Source organism: Henckelia pumila, chromosome 3 (assembly GCF_033568475.1).
Source record: "Henckelia pumila isolate YLH828 chromosome 3, ASM3356847v2, whole genome shotgun sequence".
Taxonomy (NCBI): domain Eukaryota; kingdom Viridiplantae; phylum Streptophyta; class Magnoliopsida; order Lamiales; family Gesneriaceae; genus Henckelia; species Henckelia pumila.
In genome coordinates, this window is record NC_133122.1 from 21,123,081 (window position 1) to 21,143,653 (window position 20,573).

The 20,573-nt window shown below is 34.9% G+C and overlaps 2 protein-coding genes and 1 long non-coding RNA gene across 3 annotated transcripts; 2 read left to right on the forward strand and 1 right to left on the reverse strand.

Moving 5' to 3' along the window:
- The first annotated feature begins 10,373 nt into the window (after positions 1 to 10,373).
- Positions 10,374 to 11,275, forward strand: LOC140888226 (protein FAR1-RELATED SEQUENCE 5-like). Its single transcript, XM_073295918.1, has 2 exons — positions 10,374 to 10,772; positions 10,862 to 11,275. The coding sequence occupies exons 1-2, from the start codon at positions 10,374 to 10,376 to the stop codon at positions 11,273 to 11,275; spliced, it is 813 nt and encodes a 270-aa protein (XP_073152019.1).
- A 5-nt stretch (positions 11,276 to 11,280) lies between these two features.
- LOC140888227 (uncharacterized) lies at positions 11,281 to 12,571 on the forward strand. The gene is made up of 4 exons (XM_073295919.1): positions 11,281 to 11,660; positions 11,763 to 11,862; positions 11,971 to 12,425; positions 12,508 to 12,571. The coding sequence occupies exons 1-4, from the start codon at positions 11,281 to 11,283 to the stop codon at positions 12,569 to 12,571; spliced, it is 999 nt and encodes a 332-aa protein (XP_073152020.1).
- A 1,515-nt stretch (positions 12,572 to 14,086) lies between these two features.
- Positions 14,087 to 14,576, reverse strand: LOC140886726 (uncharacterized). The gene is made up of 3 exons (XR_012151638.1): positions 14,545 to 14,576; positions 14,313 to 14,448; positions 14,087 to 14,242 (listed from the first exon to the last, which is right to left on the reverse strand). It is a non-coding gene; the product is annotated as an uncharacterized lncRNA (long non-coding RNA).
- Positions 14,577 to 20,573: the final 5,997 nt, after the last annotated feature.

A 20,573-nucleotide genomic window follows, 5' to 3' on the forward strand; every position in this document is an offset into this window, starting at 1 on the left:
GACTCTCTTCTCCAAGAACCGTAGTTAAGACATCGTCAAAATTTAAATTATCTGAAAGAACATTGTTGGTAACATTGATGATGAGCTGATCGTATGAATCTAATAGACTCTGAAGTAGAAGCTCCGCACGTTCTTTTTCCTCTATTTTATGCCCCATAGAGGTGAGCCGGGAAAATAGAGTATTCAGTGTGTTGATATGGTCGGTCATCAATGAGGATTCCGCCATCCGAAGAGTATAAAGTTTTCTATTTAGGAAAATTTTGTTGTGTAGTGACTTGACCTCGTAAAATTTTGTCAGAGTATTCCAAATAACTTTTGTGCTTTTTATTTCAGAGATACTTGACAAAACTTCATCCGCTATAACCAAGTGCAAATTGGCAACAGCATTGTGATTCATCTCGTTCCACTTTTGATCGTCTGTGACATCCGCCGATCTATCTCCAATAGCTGCCAAACAACGTTTCTTTGTTAGAATTGCTTGCACCTTCAATTTCCACAGCAAAAAATTGCTCCCATTGAACTTTTCTATCTCGTATTTTGCCGTCATCTTGACTACAAGAATCCTGCCTTATAAAATCTTCAAAAAATCTTTTCTGATGTGGAAGATCAGTCACAGCTGCAACCACAGAGCATACTCAGAATTTTAAGAAATTTTATGCCAAGGCTCTGATACCACTTGTTGGTCCCAGGTGCGGCATCACGAGATAGAAACTATGGAAATTGAAGAATAAAATAGACACCAAGATTTACGTGGAAAACCCCCCAAAAATTATTAGGGTAAAAACCACGGGCAATACCAAAAGATTCCACTATAATATTTGAAGAATTACAACCTCTCTCTGTGTTTTCAAAGAGACACTCATTCTCTTATACAGGAGAAAACCTATCTCACAAATATATATAGAATTAATTAAGGAGAGAAGATAACTCAAGATCAGAAGGAAGAACTTGAGGATGGGATGCTAAAACTGACGAGCGGAGGCACCTATTTATAGTAGGGGATTCTCGTTTGAGCACACATGAGAAAGGAAATTCATTATGAATTTCCTTCAATCTTGCCGTCCACTTTGGCCAATCATAATTGAATATATAAACATGCATTTAATGCATGCTTCCCATGTGTCATTTGCCGACATTTCTCCCACTTGGAGATTTGATTGAGAATCAAACACATCTCCACACATCCTTTCAATCTTGCCGTTCCATGCTTCTTATGTTTCTGCTAGGCCACTTGAGGATCTACACCATTCAAACTTCTCTGTGCTAACTGGCTTGATCAGAATATCAGCTATGTTATCCTTCGTATGGATCTTCAGCATGTCCACACTTCCTTCCTCTACTACTTCTCGTACAAAGTGAAATTGAACTCCAATGTGTTTAGTCCTAGAATGAAAGGCTGTATTCCTTGCAATGTGCAAGGCACTCTGACTGTCACAAAACAGAGAAATCTTTTCTTGTTTGTGCCCAAGCTCCTTCAATAACCTTTTAATACATATTGCCTCCTTGCAAGCTTGAGTAGCTACCATGTATTCTACCTCCGTTGTAGATAATGCCACAACTGTTTGAAATTTTGAAACCCAGCTGACTACACCTCCTGCAACTGTAAACACATAACCAGTAGTAGATTTTCTTTTATCTGGATCACCCGCATAGTCTGAATCAACATAGCCCCTGAGTGTAAAATCTGATCCTCCAAAACATAATGCAGCATCCGAGGTACCCTTAATGTATCTAAGGATCCTCTTAACTGAAAGAGTGGGTGCCCAGTGAGCCAACTTGTGGCTATGGGCTTTGATGACTCTTTGTACAAACGATCTTTTGTTTAATATAATTTACATTTTTTAATGGCAATGACTTTATCTTTCTTCATATTGTTATATTATGATATACTATTGTTGTTTTGATAAATACCTTGAATATACTATAGTGTATGTAAGATGTGGTAGAACATGGGGATGTCTATCATGAAATACATCTTATAGTCACTGTATATTCTAAACTGTTCCTAGTCGATTGAGCCGTCCGATAATAAGGATAAGGATCGCTCGAGTTTGAGACTAGCATTTGCGATGCGGAGTACCACGTTTCATTGGTAGGGAACATGGAGATGTTCGAAGCATGCAAATGGATATTCATAGGATGAATAATCGAACTACCCTATCCGGACTTTCCAAGTGGTTATCACTTATCGAGTGGATTAAGTCCGCGGTTTTGGTTGTACACCATTAGTCCTTACTACTTGAAACATCATGGAGACTCTATATGCTAGTACTGTGCTTTGACTCGTTTACCGACTCTATGGGGGTCATCAGGTGTCGGGATTGGGTACAGTTACAACACATATAGGAGTCGATGCATTGTTGTCAAGGATTCACCACATACTTGCGAGTGTGGATATCCTATGCGATCTGAGGAGATATTAGTGTGACGAATCTCTGGCCAGAGTACTTGATGTGATTTAAGAAATGGTTTCTTAGTAGCACATGCGATGTCACTAATTTGATCTTCAAGATGTATTGCATAGTTATCGAATCTTGAGCGACTCTCGATATACCAATGGTTGTTGATTCGATCGGGATATATGGATGAAGGGACCGTACTGTACGCTAACCAAAATCTACTGGTTCTTGTAGGCACTATCAGTGATACCTAGGGAATCATGGGGCGATGTTGCTAGGCGCTTTACCATGATTCGTTGGGCAAGTCGGAAATCGTTGTTCCGAGTCACAAGGAGTTGTGAGCCCACGGCTAGCTGTATCCCTGAACCATTGAGGGTCACACAGTGTAATGGAGTTTTAATCCCCGTTGAGATAGTTAAATTTAAAGAGTTAAATTTAATGAATAAAGAAGTTGGACTTCTTAAATAAGAGTAAGGGAGTAGGATTTCCTAAAATGACATAGGGATGGACATTTTTGGAAACCACTGAATTCGGATTCAGGAAAATTTATCTTGACTTTAAAATGTGCAGAAATGGTTTCTGTGCACATTGGTAAAATCGGTTTATCAATCGGAGTCACGATGAATTTTATATTAATTTCTGAACGTGCGGGCTTTGCTTGTCGGGCCTCAACTTATGACTAATGGGCCCTAAGCTGTTAGTGGCCTGCATTATAAATAAGTTATTGCAGTACAGAAATTACACACAACTGGTCATAATTGAGACAGGATTTTTCGAAAAACCCTAGCCTCCCCTCTCAGTTCGGCCGCCCCTTCACTTTCTCTGCCTGAGAAATTCCGGTCTGTGATTTTGAATTGCAGTCTGGAATAGCGAATCAAATTCGTTTATTCTCTTCGTAGAAAACTTCTGATAGATTTTCTAGTGCAATCTATCAGAGGGATTAAACCTCTATTCGTGGACCTGATTGAAGGAAAGCTTGTTCATCAGTTCCAGGGAGATACAAGAAGCGCAGAGAAATCTGTGTGGTGTCCAATAATCTCGCTTCGAGATTGAAGGTAAAATTTAATAATTGTTATTTAATTTTACACACACTTATAATTTAATCGTTAAACGGTTGATACCCACACTATGGAATTGTTCCATAATAAAATTTTTAAACTTCCGCTGCACCGGGTATCAATCGTGATTGATCTGAACGCCAGTTTTCCAACATTAACCATGCTCCAATGCTCTTGTCCAGGATTCGCCATATACCGACTAACCGCTCCCACTGCTTGTGCAATGTCTGGTCTAGTACAAATCATAGCGAACATTAAACTTCCCACTGCTGATGCATACGGTACTCGAGACATATCCATCCTCTCTGCTTCACTGCTAGTATACATCTCAGAAGAACACTTGAAGTTAATAGGAAGAGGGGTTGAAACTGGCTTACTATCTTGCATGTTGAAGCGTTGAAAGACTTTCTTCAAATAATTTTTCTGGGAAAGCCAAATCTTCCTATTGCTTCTGTCTCGGTGAACTTGCATCCCTAGAATCTTGTTTGCTGGTCCCAAGTCCTTCATATAAAATTCCCTAGCCAACTGTGCCTTCAAATCTTGGACCCGGTCTTTGTTGGGGCCTGCTACCAACATGTCGTCCACGTACAACAACAAAATGATATAATCATCATCACCAGACCTTTTGAAATATGTACAAGGGTCTGCACTAAGTCTGCTGTACCCAAGGCTCATGATATAGGAATCAAATCTCTTGTACCAACACCTCGGCGCCTGTTTGAGACCGTACAGAGATTTATTCAACCTGCAAACCAAGTTCTCTTTTCCTTTCTCTGCAAAAACTTCTGGGTGGAGCATATAGATTTCTTCTTCAAGATCGCCATGAAGAAATATTGTTTTCACATCTAGCTGTTCTAGATGTAGGTCAAACACCGCACACAATGTCAATACTACTTTATCTGTTGAAAGTCGAACCACAGGAAAAAATATCTCATTGAAGTCAATTCCTTCTTTCTGAGCGTACCCTTTGACAACCAATCTTGCACGATACCGCTCCACTTGGTTATTGCCATCACGCTTGATCTTGTAGACCCATCTGTTACCGATAGCTTTCCTTCCTCGTGGTAGTGTAACAAGATCCCAAGTTTTGTTCCTGTCCAATACTTCCAATTCTTCCTGCATCGCTGTCATCCACAGGGATACATCTGAGCTTTGAGTAGCCTCATGGAAACTCGATGGCTCACCATCCTCTATTAATAGACAATATGCAATGTTGCTTTCAGTGACATAATCTGAAAGCCAACCTGGTGGTCTTCTCTCTCAAGTTGACTGCCTCACTTTGGAAACCTCTGACTCAACTGGTTCTTGTTCCTTGTGCTCTGGTACTGCTTCACAAGAAACTTGATCTTCGTCTGTATTATTTTCCACCTGAATGATAGTAGTTTCTGAATTTAGTGTGTCTTTGTCTTCCTTCACTTTATCTTCCTCGAAGATAACATCTCTGCGGATGATAAGCTTGTGGACAGTGGGATCCCACAAGCGAAACCCCTTTACTCCATCAACATAACCCAAGAAGATACCCTTTCTGGATTTGGAATCCAACTTCGATCTTTCTTGCTCATTGTACAAAATGTACACCGGACTTCCAAATGTATGTAGCCGAGAATAATCAACTGGCTTGCCAGTCCATACCTCCATCGGAGTCTTCAAATCAATCGCCACTGAAGGAGAACGATTGATGATGTAAGAAGCGGTTTTGACTGCTTCTGCCCAAAATGACTTTGGTAGACCCGCAGTACTCAACATGGCCCTTGTTCTGTCCAACAAAGTTCTGTTCATCCGCTCCGCCACTCAATTCTGCTGAGGCATGTAAGTCGTTGTGAACTGTCTTTTGATGCCCTCGTGCTGACAAAATGCATCAAAATCATCACTGGTATATTCTCCTCCATTGTCAGTGCTCAAACACTTGATTTTCTTATCAGAATCAAGTTCAACTCGCGCTTTGAAAACTTTGAAGACTTCGAAAATATCTGACTTCTTCTTGATTGGATACACCCAACATCTCCTAGAGAAATCATCAATGAACGAGACAAAGTATCTCGCTCCTCCTAGAGATACCACCGGTGCTTGCCAAACATCATAATGAATCAGCTCCAATATGCCTTTGCTTTTGGCAGTAGATGTGCCAAACTTCAATCTGTGTTGTTTACTGGTAACACAATGCTCACAAAAGGATAGAGTCACTTTTCTAAGCCCCGACAATAGCTTCCGTTCTGAGAGAATCTTCATTCCTCGTTCTAACATATGCTTGAGCTTTCTATGCCACAACACTGTTGATTCTTCTCCCGAACCAATTGATGCAACATCTAGTTCCGCCTCTTTGTGTGTTTCCCCCAAAAATACATACAGATTTGCAGCAACCTTTGCCGCCTTCATAACCACAAGCGCGCCTTTCACAATTTTCATGATCCCTTTCTCGATACTGGTTTTGCACCCAATATCATCCAATTGCCCCAAAGACAAAAGATTCTTTGTCAAGTCCTTCACATGTCGTACCTCTTGTATGGTGCGAATAGTACCATCAAACATTTTGATTTATGGTACCGACCCCAGCGATTTCCAAGGCATGATCATTTTCCATGAATACAGATCCTTCTGTGACTAGTTCATACTGATCGAACCATTCTCTCTTTGACGTCATATGCCACGTCGCTCCTGAATCCATAATCCATGCATCACAAAATTTGTGTCTGCCTTCCGCAACCGTTGCTGCTTCGCTGAATAATATTTCACCACCGCCTGAAGTACTGGCCACATTTTCTTGAGATCCCTTATCGATGCTCTTTGTACACTCTCTCTTGAAGTGCCCTTTATCGCCACATTTAAAGCAGTAAATATTCTTCTTCTTACTTCTTGACTTGGATCTACCATATCTGTGGCTCCCACTTGAGTCACGCTCCGTCAATCTTCCTCTCGTCATCGGTAAAGCCTCTGCTTGCTTCGATGTTGCCAATCTATCTTCCTTGTTCCTTCGACGACTCTCTTCTTCAAGAACCGCAGTTAAGACATCGTCAAAATTTATCCGAAAGAACATTGTTGGTAACATTGATGATGAGCTGATCGTATGAATCTTGTAGACTCGGAAGTAGAAGCTCCGCACGTTCTTTTTCCTCTATTTTATGCCCCATAGAGGTGAGCCGGGAAAATAGAGTATTCAGTGTGTTGATATGGTCGGTCATCGATGAGGATTCCGCCATCCGAAGAGTATAAAGTTTTCTCTTTAGGAAAATTTTGTTGTGTAGTAACTTGACCTCGTACAATTTTGTCAGAGTATTCCAAATAACTTTTGCGCTTTTTATTTCAGAAATACTTGACAAAACTTCATCCGCTATAACTAAGTGCAAATTGGCAACAACATTGTGATTCATCTCGTTCCACTTTTGATCGTCCGTGACATCCGCCGGTCTATCTCCAATAGCTGCCAAACAACGTTCCTTTGTTAGAATTGCTTGCACCTTCAATTTTCACAGCAAAAAATTGCTCCCATTGAACTTTTCTATCTCGTATTTTGCCGTCATCTTGACTACAAGAATCCTGCCTTATAAAATCTTCAAAAAATCTTTTCTGATGTGGAAGATCAGTCACAGCTGCAACCACAGAGCATACTCAGAATTTTAAGAAATTTTATGCCAAGGCTCTGATACCACTTGTTGGTCCCAAGTGCGGCATCACGAGATAGAAACTATGGAAATTGAAGAATAAAATAGACACCAAGATTTACGTGGAAAATCCCCAAAAATTATTAGGGTAAAAACCACGGGCAAAACCAAAAGATTTCACTATAATATTTGGAGAATTACAACATCTCTCTGTGTTTCCAAAGAGACACTCACTCTCTTATACAGGAGAAAACCTATCTCACAAATATATATAGAAATAATTAAGGAGAGAAGATAACTCAAGATCAGAAGGAAGAACTTGAGGATGGGATGCTAAAACTGACGAGCGGAGGCACCTATTTATAGTAGGGGATTCTCGTCTGAACACATATGAGAAAGGAAATTCATTATGAATTTCCTTCAATCTTGCGGTAGATTTCAACCTAGCATATGGGTAATACCCCAATGATAGATCTAATGTCTCATGATTTGTCACATCAATAATATATAATTAATTACGCATATGTGTAAAAATACGAACCGTTGGATGGATGGTTTGGGTATTACCCATATACTAGGATCTCATCTACCCAATCTTGTCGTCCACTTTGGCCAACCATAATTGAATATATAAACATGCATTTAATGCATGCTTCCCATGTGTCATTTGCCGACAGGGTGGTCAAATACTTGAGGAAATTAAAGTCGTCTAAAAAGATCAAAGTGACGGCCTTTGTCCATAAAGCAACATACAAGATCCTTTCAGTTCAAGCATAGCAAGACTTGGTTGATTTTCTTTTCAGTTTGCTCACCATCCCGCTGGGAAAAGCCGAGTTTCTCTTGCACGGCAACACTGGTCTCTGCAGTATGGATAATTTGTATAGATGCATACCAAGTCTTCTGGCTGTCCACAAGTGCGTAAAGACTACTTCGGTCAACTCGTTATTGAATCCCACACTCCATCCAAGTTATGTTTCCACGTCCGTGAACCAGCAGACTTTGGCATCAAAAGCGTGATAATAATAATATTTGTCATCCTCCATTAACAAATATGCCTCAACTCAAGGGTTTGAAACCCAATACCTTTATCGTCACTGATGATTTAGTAGTAATGACAGCGAATGCAAACTCGATTGTTTCCCAGCTTTAACCAACCGGTATCCCATTCAATGATATCGAGACACACGTTCTTGATGTAGGAATCGAAGAGGTAAACATGATATATAGATTATTCTTGTTCAGAGAAATATAATATTAAAATTTCCTATTTTCTTTTTTTAATTTGCGCAGGCTTTGAACATACTAAAGGCATCTCTCACCTCATCTTCTGCTCTTACCAATGGCCTCAAGCGATGCTTAAACAGGCGCAAAGCAACAAAAGTGAAGTATAGTATGAATATTAATTTGATGTGAGGATATTGGTTTATATATATAGTTGAGATTGAGATTGAGATTGAGATTGAGATTGAGATTTGAGAATTAAAGAAAGCAGCTACATTTTCTTAATTCCTCGTGCAGGTTCTGGCTTCTTCTTCAGCATTTGGCAATTTTCACCTAAGATATTACTTTAGTGCATTTCTAATGATCAATTGTTTATATGTTTTTTTTTCTAAACAATTTTTTTATTATTAATTCAGTTTAATTATGACTACTGATCATGTTATTTCACGCACTACGTGTTTATTTGCACTATATATATATAGAGAGAGTTTCTTTCAAGTGGCCACCTATCATGCCCACTTTCATGTCCACCAATGATGTGGCACTACTCAATTGGATGTGATAAAGATGTGATAAATTGTAGGCCCAATAGAATAGTGTCACATCATTGGTGGGCATGATAGTTGGGCACTTGAAAGAAACTATATATATATATATATATATATATATATATATATATATATATATCTTCTCTCCTGCCTAACTAACCCTCCCCACCACATTCCCGATTTAATGACATGTCATGCCACGTAATTTTTTTTTAAAAAAAAAATTAAAACTTGTCCAGAACGCCACTTCTTCCCCGTAATCTGTAATCTTTCCTCTTTCATATAGAGATCTTTTCTCCTGCCTAACTAACCCTCCCCACCACATTCCCGATTTAATGACATGTCATGCCACGTAATTTTTTTTAAAAAAAAAATTAAAACTTATCCAGAACGCCACTTCTTCCCCGTAATATGTAATCTTTCCTCTTTCTTTCTAAGTCGGTTCCCACCAGCCTCCGCCGTAAGCCTCCGCCCCATTCCTTTGGTCGCGCCTCTCTTTCATAGGTCTCGTTTTTTCTCATTTTTTTGTTTTTAATGATGTGTTTTAAAAAAAAAAATTCTTGCTGATTTCATTTTGTAGTCATTTGTTTTTTCTTTTTTTTTAATTACTAATTTTTTGGCCTTAAAAATTGAGTTGAAAATGCAGATTTTGGGTCCTGCTTCGTAAATCTAAGGTCTTGATAAATCTGGTCATTACTCGGTCAAAAGGTAAGGGTTCTGATTTTTTTTTCTTATAGATAAATCCTTATGTTTTCTTGTTTTTGTTAGAACATTAATGTTTCTATTTTGGAGATTTAATAATTCACAAGCCGATGATGTAGTCATGAAGGAATTAAATGAGTGTCCTGGTTTCATCTTGGTGCGTGTTTCAGTTTCAGTCACAAGCCGATGATGTAGTCATGAAGGAATTAAAATGAGTGTCCCTTGCTTCGAATAATATTGGAATATAAAGAATCAGAAAGAATTTGGGGGCATTTTTGTTTAAAATATTCTAAATTTAAGGTTTGCAAGTCAAACTTGCTACTGTTCTTGGCATTTTCCACTTAAACAACAAGTTCTTGTTTGTTACCGAAATAATGGTCGTGTTTTAATGACCCCACCAATTAAAATTTTGTATAGATCTCACTAAATCATTTATTTTTTAGTGTAAAAATTTTGACGAAGATTTTAATGTAAAATCATTAATTTTTTGGTATATTACAAGTTATTCCTCAAGTTATCAGCACCAAGGGTTGAAAGTTCAAAACCACTAGAATCTTGTGTCACTTTGTAATTATTTTTTTGGTTCTTGTTCATAAAAATAGTCATGAAGGAACTAAATGTTTTTAAACATTTTGATGTGAGTTTCAGTTTCATTCAAATAGCAATATGTTTTTAAACATAAAATTTATACAAATATTAATTGGAACCCACTAAAATAACACGGTTGTTGAAGTCACCTTACCTAACCATTTTCTAAGGCAAGTGGCTCATTTTTTTTACCAATTCTGTTTTGAAACCTCTCGTTTTTATATTGATTTTTTTTACATAGTGATATATATATAAAGAATGGAAGAAAACAGTGATGATGATCAGATATGCATGCCCGAAGTTGTAGATGAGATAAAACCCAAAATTGGGATGGAATTTGGCTCAGTAGATGAGGCTTTTTTGTTCTATAACCATTATGCTCGAGAAGCTGGATTTAGCACGAGAATCAACAATAGCAAAAAAGATAAGATTACAAATGAGGTTGTTTGGAAACAATTTGTATGCTCTAAAGAAGGGCATACCGATGAGAAGAAGAAACAACCAAGTGATGAGAAACGAAGAAAAGAAAGAGCTCGTAGTCAAGTGAGAACTGGTTGTCGATCAAAAATTTCAATTGTGAAGGCACAAAGTGGAACAAACTGGGATGTCAGTGCTTTTCAGGAGAGTCATAATCATCCACTATCGACTCCTTCAAAGGTGCATTTGCTACGGTCACATCGCACTGTTTCGGCAGCAAATAAAGCATTGACTCAACAATTTCAGAAGTCAATGTGTCAACTTGTCAGCAAATTAGGTTATTGGAGATTGAGTATGGAGGGTCTGAGCATATTGGTTGCACAGAAACAGATATTAGAAACTTTGAGAGAGATCTGAAAAATGAACAAAAAGTTATCGATGCAGAAACACTAATCAAGTTCTTTGCATCCAAAAAAGAGAAGAATTCTGATTTTTTCTTCATATATGAGACAGATTCAGAAAAGAGATTAAATAGGTGTTTTTGGGCGGATGCTGTATCAAGGAGGACATACAGTGCATTTGGTGATGTAGTTGTGTTTGACACGACGTATAACACCAACAAATATGGGATGATTTTTGCACCACTTGTAGGAGTTAATCATCATCATCAAACGATTGTTTTTGGTTGTAGATTTCTAAGTGATGAGAAAACCGAGTCTTTTGTTTGGCTAACAAGTTGGTAGAAGCCATGCCTACAGGTGCACCAAACGTGATCATTACTGACCAGGATCCTGCTATGACGAAATCCATTGCACAAGTTTTCCCACAAACAATGCATGGATATTGTTTGTGGCACATACTGAACAAGTTCTCAGAGAAATTAGACCATATGACTTTTCGTGACCACTATCAAAGCATCAAGCATGTCATCGAAAATTCAACAACACCAGATGAATTTGTGAGTTCTTGGGAAGAGGCCATGAAATGTGCTAAACTTGAGGGAAATGATTGGTTACAACTGATGTATGATTTGAGAAAGAAGTGGGTGCCAGCATATCTTAATCATGTTTTTGCTGCTGGAATGTCAAGTAGTCAAAGATCTGAAAGTTCTCATTCATTTTTTAAGAGGTATGTCTCCAAGAAGAACTCGTTGGTGGATTTTATAATCCGTTTCAATAGAGGTTAAGGTGTATACAAAAAAAAATGGGTTGAGTTTGAAAGTGAAATCAGTGAGAGTCATGGCTATTGTGTGCAACAAGTCTCAGAAGAAGATGAGAAAGTGATCTACAATGTGATGCATTATCAAAGCTCTTCTTCCTCTAAACCGAAGGTGATCACACATGACAAAGAAAAGAATTACATATCATGTAGTTGTAAGAAGTTTGATTTTGAGGGAATTCCATGTAGGCATATGTTAGCCTATTTTCGTTTCAACCAGGTGTTTCAATTGCCTGATAAATATATACTCAATCGATGGACACAACATGCAATGGTTGGAGCACCATATACAATGGGTGAAGAAAATATCAGCAATGATCCGGAGAAGCTTTTGATTTCACGACACTCGAGATTATCCTTCAAGAGTTCATTAATAGTTGATGAGGCATCTTTGACAGATGAGGGAACAAAGCTCATGGAGGAACAATTGGATTCTCTCTACTACAAAATTAGGAAAATTAACAGCAGTAGAAATCTGAGCATGGGAAGGCAGAGGAAGAGAACTATTGATGGGCCCCTGGATATTTTGGATCCTTTTGAAGTGAGAACAAAAGGATGTGGTAAGAGATTGAAATCTGCGAAGGAGAAATCAATCTCAAGAGTTAGGCAATGCCATGGTTGTGGGCTTCGAGGTGTTTCCCATGATAAACGCAATTGTCCAAATTTGCGTGACGGGTATGTCTAGAATATTTTTTTTTTCATTTACACCAATCAATGTCATTAATTCTTGCAATAATTTTGATTTATTGTTTACTAGATCAACTATAGATAATCAATACAACAGTGATACGAGCACAGACGAAGAAGATGTGGATCCATAAAGTGTCTCTCATTTTTTTCTTTAACTAGTGAGTCGTACACTTTGGTGCTTTTGATTATTTATTAATTACGAATTATATTTTGCTTTTTCCGTACTCCTTTTGTGATTTCTGAACTCCATTGTTGTTGAGCAAAATCCAAGTTAGTTCATTAACTAATGCATGGCTTATTCTCTGTTTCTGCCCACATTGCAGCTGAAGTTGAGGTATATGAACTTGGTAAGATCTGTTCGATCAATTCTTTTTATAGTAAAGAAGTTAGCATTTTGATGTAAAATAAAAATTGTTTGCAACTAAATAATATTTCTTGAGATTGTCGTTGGTAAAGGTTCTGTAAAATCATTGTGCGTTCGTGACGTTGGCTCCATTGTATAGGTGGCATTTACATCTGTTATGTTGTGGCTCGATTTGTGGCATTTCAAGAGTAGTGAGTTTTTTGTTTGTTTTTTGTTTTTGTGACTAGGCTAAACCAATATTGAAAGAACCACACAGATTCTCAGAATTCGCTGATCCTCTACTTCAAGGAGAATTTCCAAAGAAAAGCTTCAACCAAGCGATAGCTATAGCAGCAATGTGTCTCCAAGAAGACACGTGGGTTCGAGAAACACATCATAAATCGATCTATTTTAACTGTTGTTGGATTATGATTTTTTCGTTTTTGTTTCGTGGTCTTTAATTTTTGGTTACTTGAGGGGAAAATATTGATCAAATAGGTAGTAGGATGAAAGTTTCGGATGGAGGGGCAAAGTTATGCAAGCATGTGTATGACCAAGCAAGACTTGCAACCATATAGTTATATCTTAATTAATTTTTACAAACGTGGAATACCTATTTCTTAATTAATTTTTATTAAATTTTTATACAATGAGAATGATTATATAAAATTTCCAAAAATATAAACAATAAAATATTGTTGAAAAATAAAATGAGTGTCTAAGTGAATTTAATGATATTATTAAGTAAGATTTATTTTATAATTTCATCATTTAGCTCGAACAAGAGTAATCCAGTTGAACAAATAGCTGACAAAATGATCAGGTGCAAAAAAGCAAGAATGCTCCAACTAAATCACAAGGAAAAAGATATATATGCAAAAAAATGAAATTAAGATATAGCATTTCATATCATCCCTTCTTTCCACGTGCAATATATATGGAATAATGGCAAGCAAACCACCACAGGTCCCCATTACACATTTTTCCAAACTTCCATTAATTGCTTTAAAATAAAGATAGTACATGGAAAAAATTATGCAGATAGCAAGTAGATGTTACTTAATACATTAATTAATATTACTTTTTTTTGTTCTTGTCTTTGCCACCAGAAAAGATGGACCCAATATGTAATATACAAATAAACAAAACACCAATACAAGTGTTATAACTCATAGAAGTCATTCATATGAAATCAATAACCTAATACATTCTCACTCAGATTTTAAGTTCTTACAAAACACCAGTACAATATCTAAGAAAATATCCAATAACCCAAGCAAAACAGAATGAAAGTTAGCCCTGATCCAGCAAGCATCAACTTCAAATTTCGATTCTCCTTTTTAGTTTCTTTCTTATAAACTTCGAGCACAGCCAGCTTCTATTTTAAGTCAGGAATTATGGTCATTGTCCTAGGACACATCGGAGGATCTTCCCACGCAAAATAATTACAACCATTACTCTGTCATAACAAACAAATTATTCAAATAAACACATCATAACAAATCTATAAAAACAAATTCAAAATAAACCTGAAAAACCGATGAATTGAAATGGTAGACATCGCCTTCCAATTCCGGCAGTCATGAAACCTTCGCCCTGGTTTATCAGGTGTCCAAGAAACCCTCAATGCCGCACTTTTTTCGCATTTACAGAACACCAATCCTCCTGCAGAAGAAACCGAACACATCGTCCTAATCTCACTATATTTTTTCAAACGATCAGAAACATTCGTTAAATAATGGAATGACAAGATAGCCCCACCTGTTGAACCACTACACGTAGGTCAATACCCATCCTTATTCACCCACTGTACCTTTACAATAATTAAAAAACAATTAACATCATCAAGATCCATTGTTCACTTTAATTTGTGCATAACACTTATTTTTAAGAAATGATCAAGGCATACTTCTAAAATCTGGTTTGTGCAATGCAGTTAAAAATATATATATAATGCTAAATATATATATATTTTATTTTATTTGTTATAAATCACAAGTCACCCTACTTAAAATCCGAGACTTGACTACACCAAGTGAAAACCATAAACTAACCTGAACACTCTCATTATCAAGATAATAGAGAAAATTCAAGACTTAGCCTTGAAAATTATTAAGTTAAATATCATATTCAAAATCAAGTGAAAATAGAATTGTCTAGTGATTCATTATCAGACACCATTCTCTTTCGAACACAAAAATTACAAAGACCATGGTGTGATATCTTCGAGATACCCAGAAAAATGGATAAAATTAAGGAACATAATATGATGTAGTTGTTTCAAGGAAGACTAAAACTCACGTAGCACGGCGGCCGAGAGGCTTGTAGCTGCGGCGGGGGCTGGTGGGAAGCGGATGTTGGCGGCGGCGGCGGCGAAGCTTGTAACTACGGCGGGATGTGGTGGGAAGCGGCTGGCGGCGACGACGTGGCACAGAATGGGTTTATGAAATTAGGGTGCCCTGAAAAAAAAAAAGAAGAAAGAGGGAAAATAAATTACGGGGAAGAAAGAAGAATGGGGTTATGAGATATGGGTTTAATTTTTAATAAAAAAAAATTACGTGGCATGACATGTCATTAAATCGGGAATGTGGTGGGGAGGGTTAGTTAGGCAGGAGAAAAGATATATATATATATATATATATATATATATATATATATATATATATATATATATATATATATATATATGATTATTAATGTATACTTATACATCTCATTAATATTTAAGGGTCGACCATTAATTGAAAATAGGCTTAAAACTAATATAAGATCATATTAATTAAATCGAAATCCCATCCTATATATCCATGTCATATCAATGGTTACTTACCATGATTGTAAGATACTTGATCTTATATATATATATGTTGATATGATTTATTTGATGGGATTGGCGGATGAGGGGTACTTGAATTTAATTTAAAGAAAAATGATACATGTGCATATATATTGAGTTACACACTACACATGAAACAACTAAATTATTCCTCCACTTATAATTATTTGAAAAAAAAAACTCTTTTCAAAATATATTAAGGATGTTTATGTAATTTCAAATACAACGTGTAACCCTCCGTGTACATGTGTAACATCACTCTAATTTAAAATTGGATAATGCTATGTGTACATATAGACTTACACGTCCCATTGAATCAGAAATGTATATATTTCAAAATTTCTTTAAAATTTCTTTCTTTCAACCTACAATTCTTTGTTTTGCTCAAAAAACTTTTTTTAAAAAATATAATTGTTTTCTTATTACTTACTTATAAAATTAGTTTTACTGAGTTCAACAAAAATAATTATTTTATAAAATTTTAAAATATAATTATTTACTGAATTCAACAAAAATAATAATTGTCTATTTTTTATACTAAATATATTTTAAAATTTTTAAATTAAAATTTCAAATTAAAATCATATATAAGAGAGATTTTATTATTATATATTTAAATTAAAATATATTTAATATTATTATGTGTAATAATTAGTTATTTTGTTAAAAAGCCAAAATAAAAAATAAATCATGCAGGTTTGGGTTGATCGGGTTAGTCGACTTCGAGTCGGTCACTATTGATTTATTCGGATTTGGTTTGAGAAATATTTTTAAAAAATTTGTACTTGTTTGTAGAATTCAAAAATATTAATTACTTGTTTAAGAGTTCTTTTGACAAAGATAAACAATTGTAGTTTAAAAATAAAGATATTTTTTATATACTTTCCAAATTTAATATCTCTATGTAAGACTATATGTATACGTGGCATTATCCTTTAAAATTTGACGATGTGTTGTTGCCTAAAACAAAGAAAGGAAAAATGCCACTGCATTTAGATTTCAAGTGGAACTAGATTCAAGTATAATGTATATATACTTGAACATATATTTTTAGATTCGAATAATATGAATAAAGATATATATATGTGTGTGTGTGTGTGATAATTCATCCGATTCTTCTCAACTTTTGATTCATTTGATCCCACGTTGTTAGGATTGGGTGGGGTGTTTACAATAGGTTGAATAAAAACGTTCAACATAATTTTTTTAAAAATAAATTCAGTCAGGTTACCAATTGAAATTAGCAATTATTGAATGTCAATATCATTTTGGCTAACAAAAATATGTGCGGAAAGAAACCTAATTGATAGATAGAATAACTGAAACTGACTTATGAATGAAAATGAAAAAGCAAACTAAAAATGTAAAAGAAAAAAAAAGTTGTTTATAATTTTTAGAGACTTCAAATACTTCTACATCATTCATCTTTTCTTCAGTATGGAAGATGTTCACCAAAAGATTTTGCATAGTACAAGTAATTTGCACAATCTCAATTTAGATTGAACTTAATATTACCAAATTGAAATTCATAGCACTCAACTGAATAAAGAATTAACAATATGCAAACTGTCTTGAATAATGAATACAATGAATTTAGAAAGTAAATCCCCAGCACAAATTGATCATCAAATATTAGGATACAAACTATGAAATATGTACTTTGAATGTTTGATCAGTTTAACTTGAGATAACTTGAATACTTAGAACTTTTTGCTTCGTAATTGTAGGAGAGTTTCCCAAACTGATCTACACTTCCATTTATAGTTTTTGATTCCAACGATCATGATCCGTTTTTATTCAAGGTAGTTGTCGCTCTCCACGTCATCGTTCTCTGACAATCGTGCAAAGGTAGTGCCACTGGGATCTCTGTGACATCAGTTTGATATGAAAAAACTTATCCAAATCCACCGACACTCTGAAGTAAATTGAATTCCTTTAAAAGAACTCTCGACTGATTACTTGGTAAATTTGTGCTTTAAACATATTGGTCTAGTTGACCATCCAGTTTGGTTGACTTTTCTATTTTAGGTAATTCAGTTTAGCTCATGGACTAAGTCAGTTCAGTTGACTTAGTACAATTTAACTAATTTTAGTTTTTGCCTTTGAATTTTGTTCAAACCAAAACTTTACAGGGATATCGACTCACGAATCAAAGTAGTACTATATGAATGATATTAAGATTACGTTTTTTTTCCCAATATTAAGCTCAAATTATTATATTTGACTCAAGTTTTACCTGAGTTAAAAATAGCTAAGTTATCCATAATTTTTTTTGAAAAACGATTTATGCACGACAAGAATAAAGTGAATGAGTCAAGGGTGACAAGATTAATGTAAGAAACCAACCCCTTGGTGGATGCCGCATTGGTTTTAAACGTGTTCATTCACCTTGTTCTTTAATATCCATCAATCTACAGCATGGACCGTGTTTAAAGTTAAAAGGTAATATTTATTCATAAGTATGGTTGAATAAAAGATTTGTCTGATAAATTATCCATGAGATCTATATAATATTAATTTTTTTTTATAATATGAAACCGTTTTCCATAGACCATATATTTCAATTTACTATATTACCTCTTATAAATAATATTTTTCATATTTTATCTATTGTTAAAAAGGTAAAATGATAATTTATCATTTTTAATATAAAGTTTAATCAATCAAATCAATAAACTATAATCTATCAATCAAATCAAATACTATATTAAAAATTATTTCTTATTTATTTCAATAAACTATAATTTTTTATCAGTTTTTATCAGTTATTTGGACCAAAATCATTTTTAATATAAAGTTTTCTGATATTAAAAATCATTTCTTATTTAAATCAGTTTAGCTTATGGACTAAGTCAGTTCAGTTGACCATATCGAGAGAGAGTCGTCGGTCACATATTTCATCATGGCACCTAGGGGTGGTTTTTTGGCATACAGTAACAAAAATATAGGTATGAAAAAAATTCATACCGGTACCGATACCGAAATTTCAAAATTTTGAAATGAAAAAATCCTTATTTATACCGTATAGATACTGAAAAAAATTTGATATTTCGAAAAAATGTATGTATTTCAAAAAAAATTTGGTACGGTATCGGTATAATTCGATATTTTTGTACGGTATACCAGCCCTAAATTGGAACCATTGCTCTATGAGTTAGAAGAATTGACGGCTGGCTGAACATGGGGTCCACCCACCGTAGCCCGTGATAATATTTAATACAAAAAATTTCTGATCACAAGTTAAATTTTATCAACTTGTAATTAATTAATAATTATTAGCCAAAATATTATAATTATATATTTTTATACTAAACATAACATAATAAAATAAATTTATTTCAATCCAATAATATTATACACTCAAATTGTAGATAAAATATTAATTATTTAGTATAAAAATATAATTATATATTATTAATATTACATATATATTTTATATATATATGTATATTTTAAATTTATATATATATATATATATCTATTACTATTTATTAAGTTTAAGCACCACATAAAAAAATGAATGGTGTCTTGGTCTGATTTCTCTTAATGAAAAAATGTCGCTCTATTCGCTTGTGTTCTTTCTATCATTTTCAATTTCGAATTTTTTTATTTTCCCCCCTTTTTCAATTCACTTCCTTTCCTTTCGAATTATGTGAAGAGAGCTGTTTTCATGCCTATACATAAACATTCACGTATGTTGTTGCACACGCATCGAGTGTGCCTCAATCGCTAATATATATTACGGCGGGACGGGTTCGGGGCAGGTTTTGCCACGGGACCTGTCTTGGACCCGCTTGTGGACCCGCTTAGACAAGTCTAGACCCTCTCCGCCGGGGCAGGTTTGTGCGGGGTCGGGTTTAAACTCGGCTCATTGCCATATTTAACTACAGGAATAAAATCTCTTTCATAAATTAGATTTATAAATAAAAAAAGTGCAATTAATTATTAGTTAATTAATGAACTTATCATAAGTAATTTGAACTAAATATGTCTACACACGCAATGTCTATGTGACTAAAATATGAATATTATTTATTTAATACATAATGTGTTTGTTTCAAATCAATTTAAATTTGAAAATAAAAGATTAGTTGTGTGTGTAATTAAAATATAAATATTATTTAAGTGTATATATGTATTATATTTTTGTTTTAAATTAATTAAAATTTCAAAACAAAATGAAGGCACAAAAATCAAGATTATAATGAGCGAATGAAGTTTAAAATAAAGATAGATCGTCGTTTTTGCTTTTTGATGGTATTTTAGATTTTTTATCTTAGACTTTACAAAATTGATTTTGATTTGGTTACTAAATGATGTTTTTTTATAAATAATATAGTAAGATGATTGTGCATAAAAGATTTATCATTTTTCCCGGACAAATACGGTAAAAAAGAAAAATGTATGGAAGTACGTACAACAAAAGGAAAAAATTTGTCCTAAGAACCATTAACACGTGATTGGAACCCATTTAAACTGGAAAGAACAGAGAGACGCGCGAACTAAGGTAAGTTCATTGTTACTGATTAAATATTGATTGATTAAACGCGCGATAATCGAAATACCACCTGAAAGAAATCTGTGTTAAGGATCTTGGGGCTGTTTCCGCTGAGAAAAAGTGTGAGTGGAATGGATTTAAGGATCTTCGCATATTATAAATTCTAGAGCTAATGTGTAGTTGGGTGGTAATAATCATTTGTCGATCAGTGAGTTGATTTCTGTATTATCTCTGAAATTAGTGAATTTGTGAGCAAAATCTTCTGATTTAATTAGTTCTTGTCTGGCAAGTCACGTTACTTTTATTTGTGTGCGCATTATTGTCGAATTGTTTGAATAAGTGCATTGAAATGAAATACTTCTTTCTAATGCTGTGATCGATATCATGGATTACTATGAATTTGGATTTGTTGCTGGTATCTTTGTGTATTTTAAATTCTGGAGCTAACTAGGAATG

Excerpts from the sequence above, each read along its gene's own strand:
- LOC140888227 (XM_073295919.1), top strand. The coding sequence starts at position 11,281 with ATGCCTACAGGTGCACCAAACGTGATCATTACTGACCAGGATCCTGCT. Across the intron at positions 11,863-11,970 it reads CTTCTTCCTCTAAACCGAAG|GTGTTTCAATTGCCTGATAA; the intron begins GTGATCACACAT and ends CGTTTCAACCAG. Across the intron at positions 12,426-12,507 it reads TGTCCAAATTTGCGTGACGG|ATCAACTATAGATAATCAAT; the intron begins GTATGTCTAGAA and ends ATTGTTTACTAG.
- LOC140888226 (XM_073295918.1), top strand. The coding sequence starts at position 10,374 with ATGGAAGAAAACAGTGATGATGATCAGATATGCATGCCCGAAGTTGTA. Across the intron at positions 10,773-10,861 it reads CACTATCGACTCCTTCAAAG|CAAATTAGGTTATTGGAGAT; the intron begins GTGCATTTGCTA and ends TCAACTTGTCAG.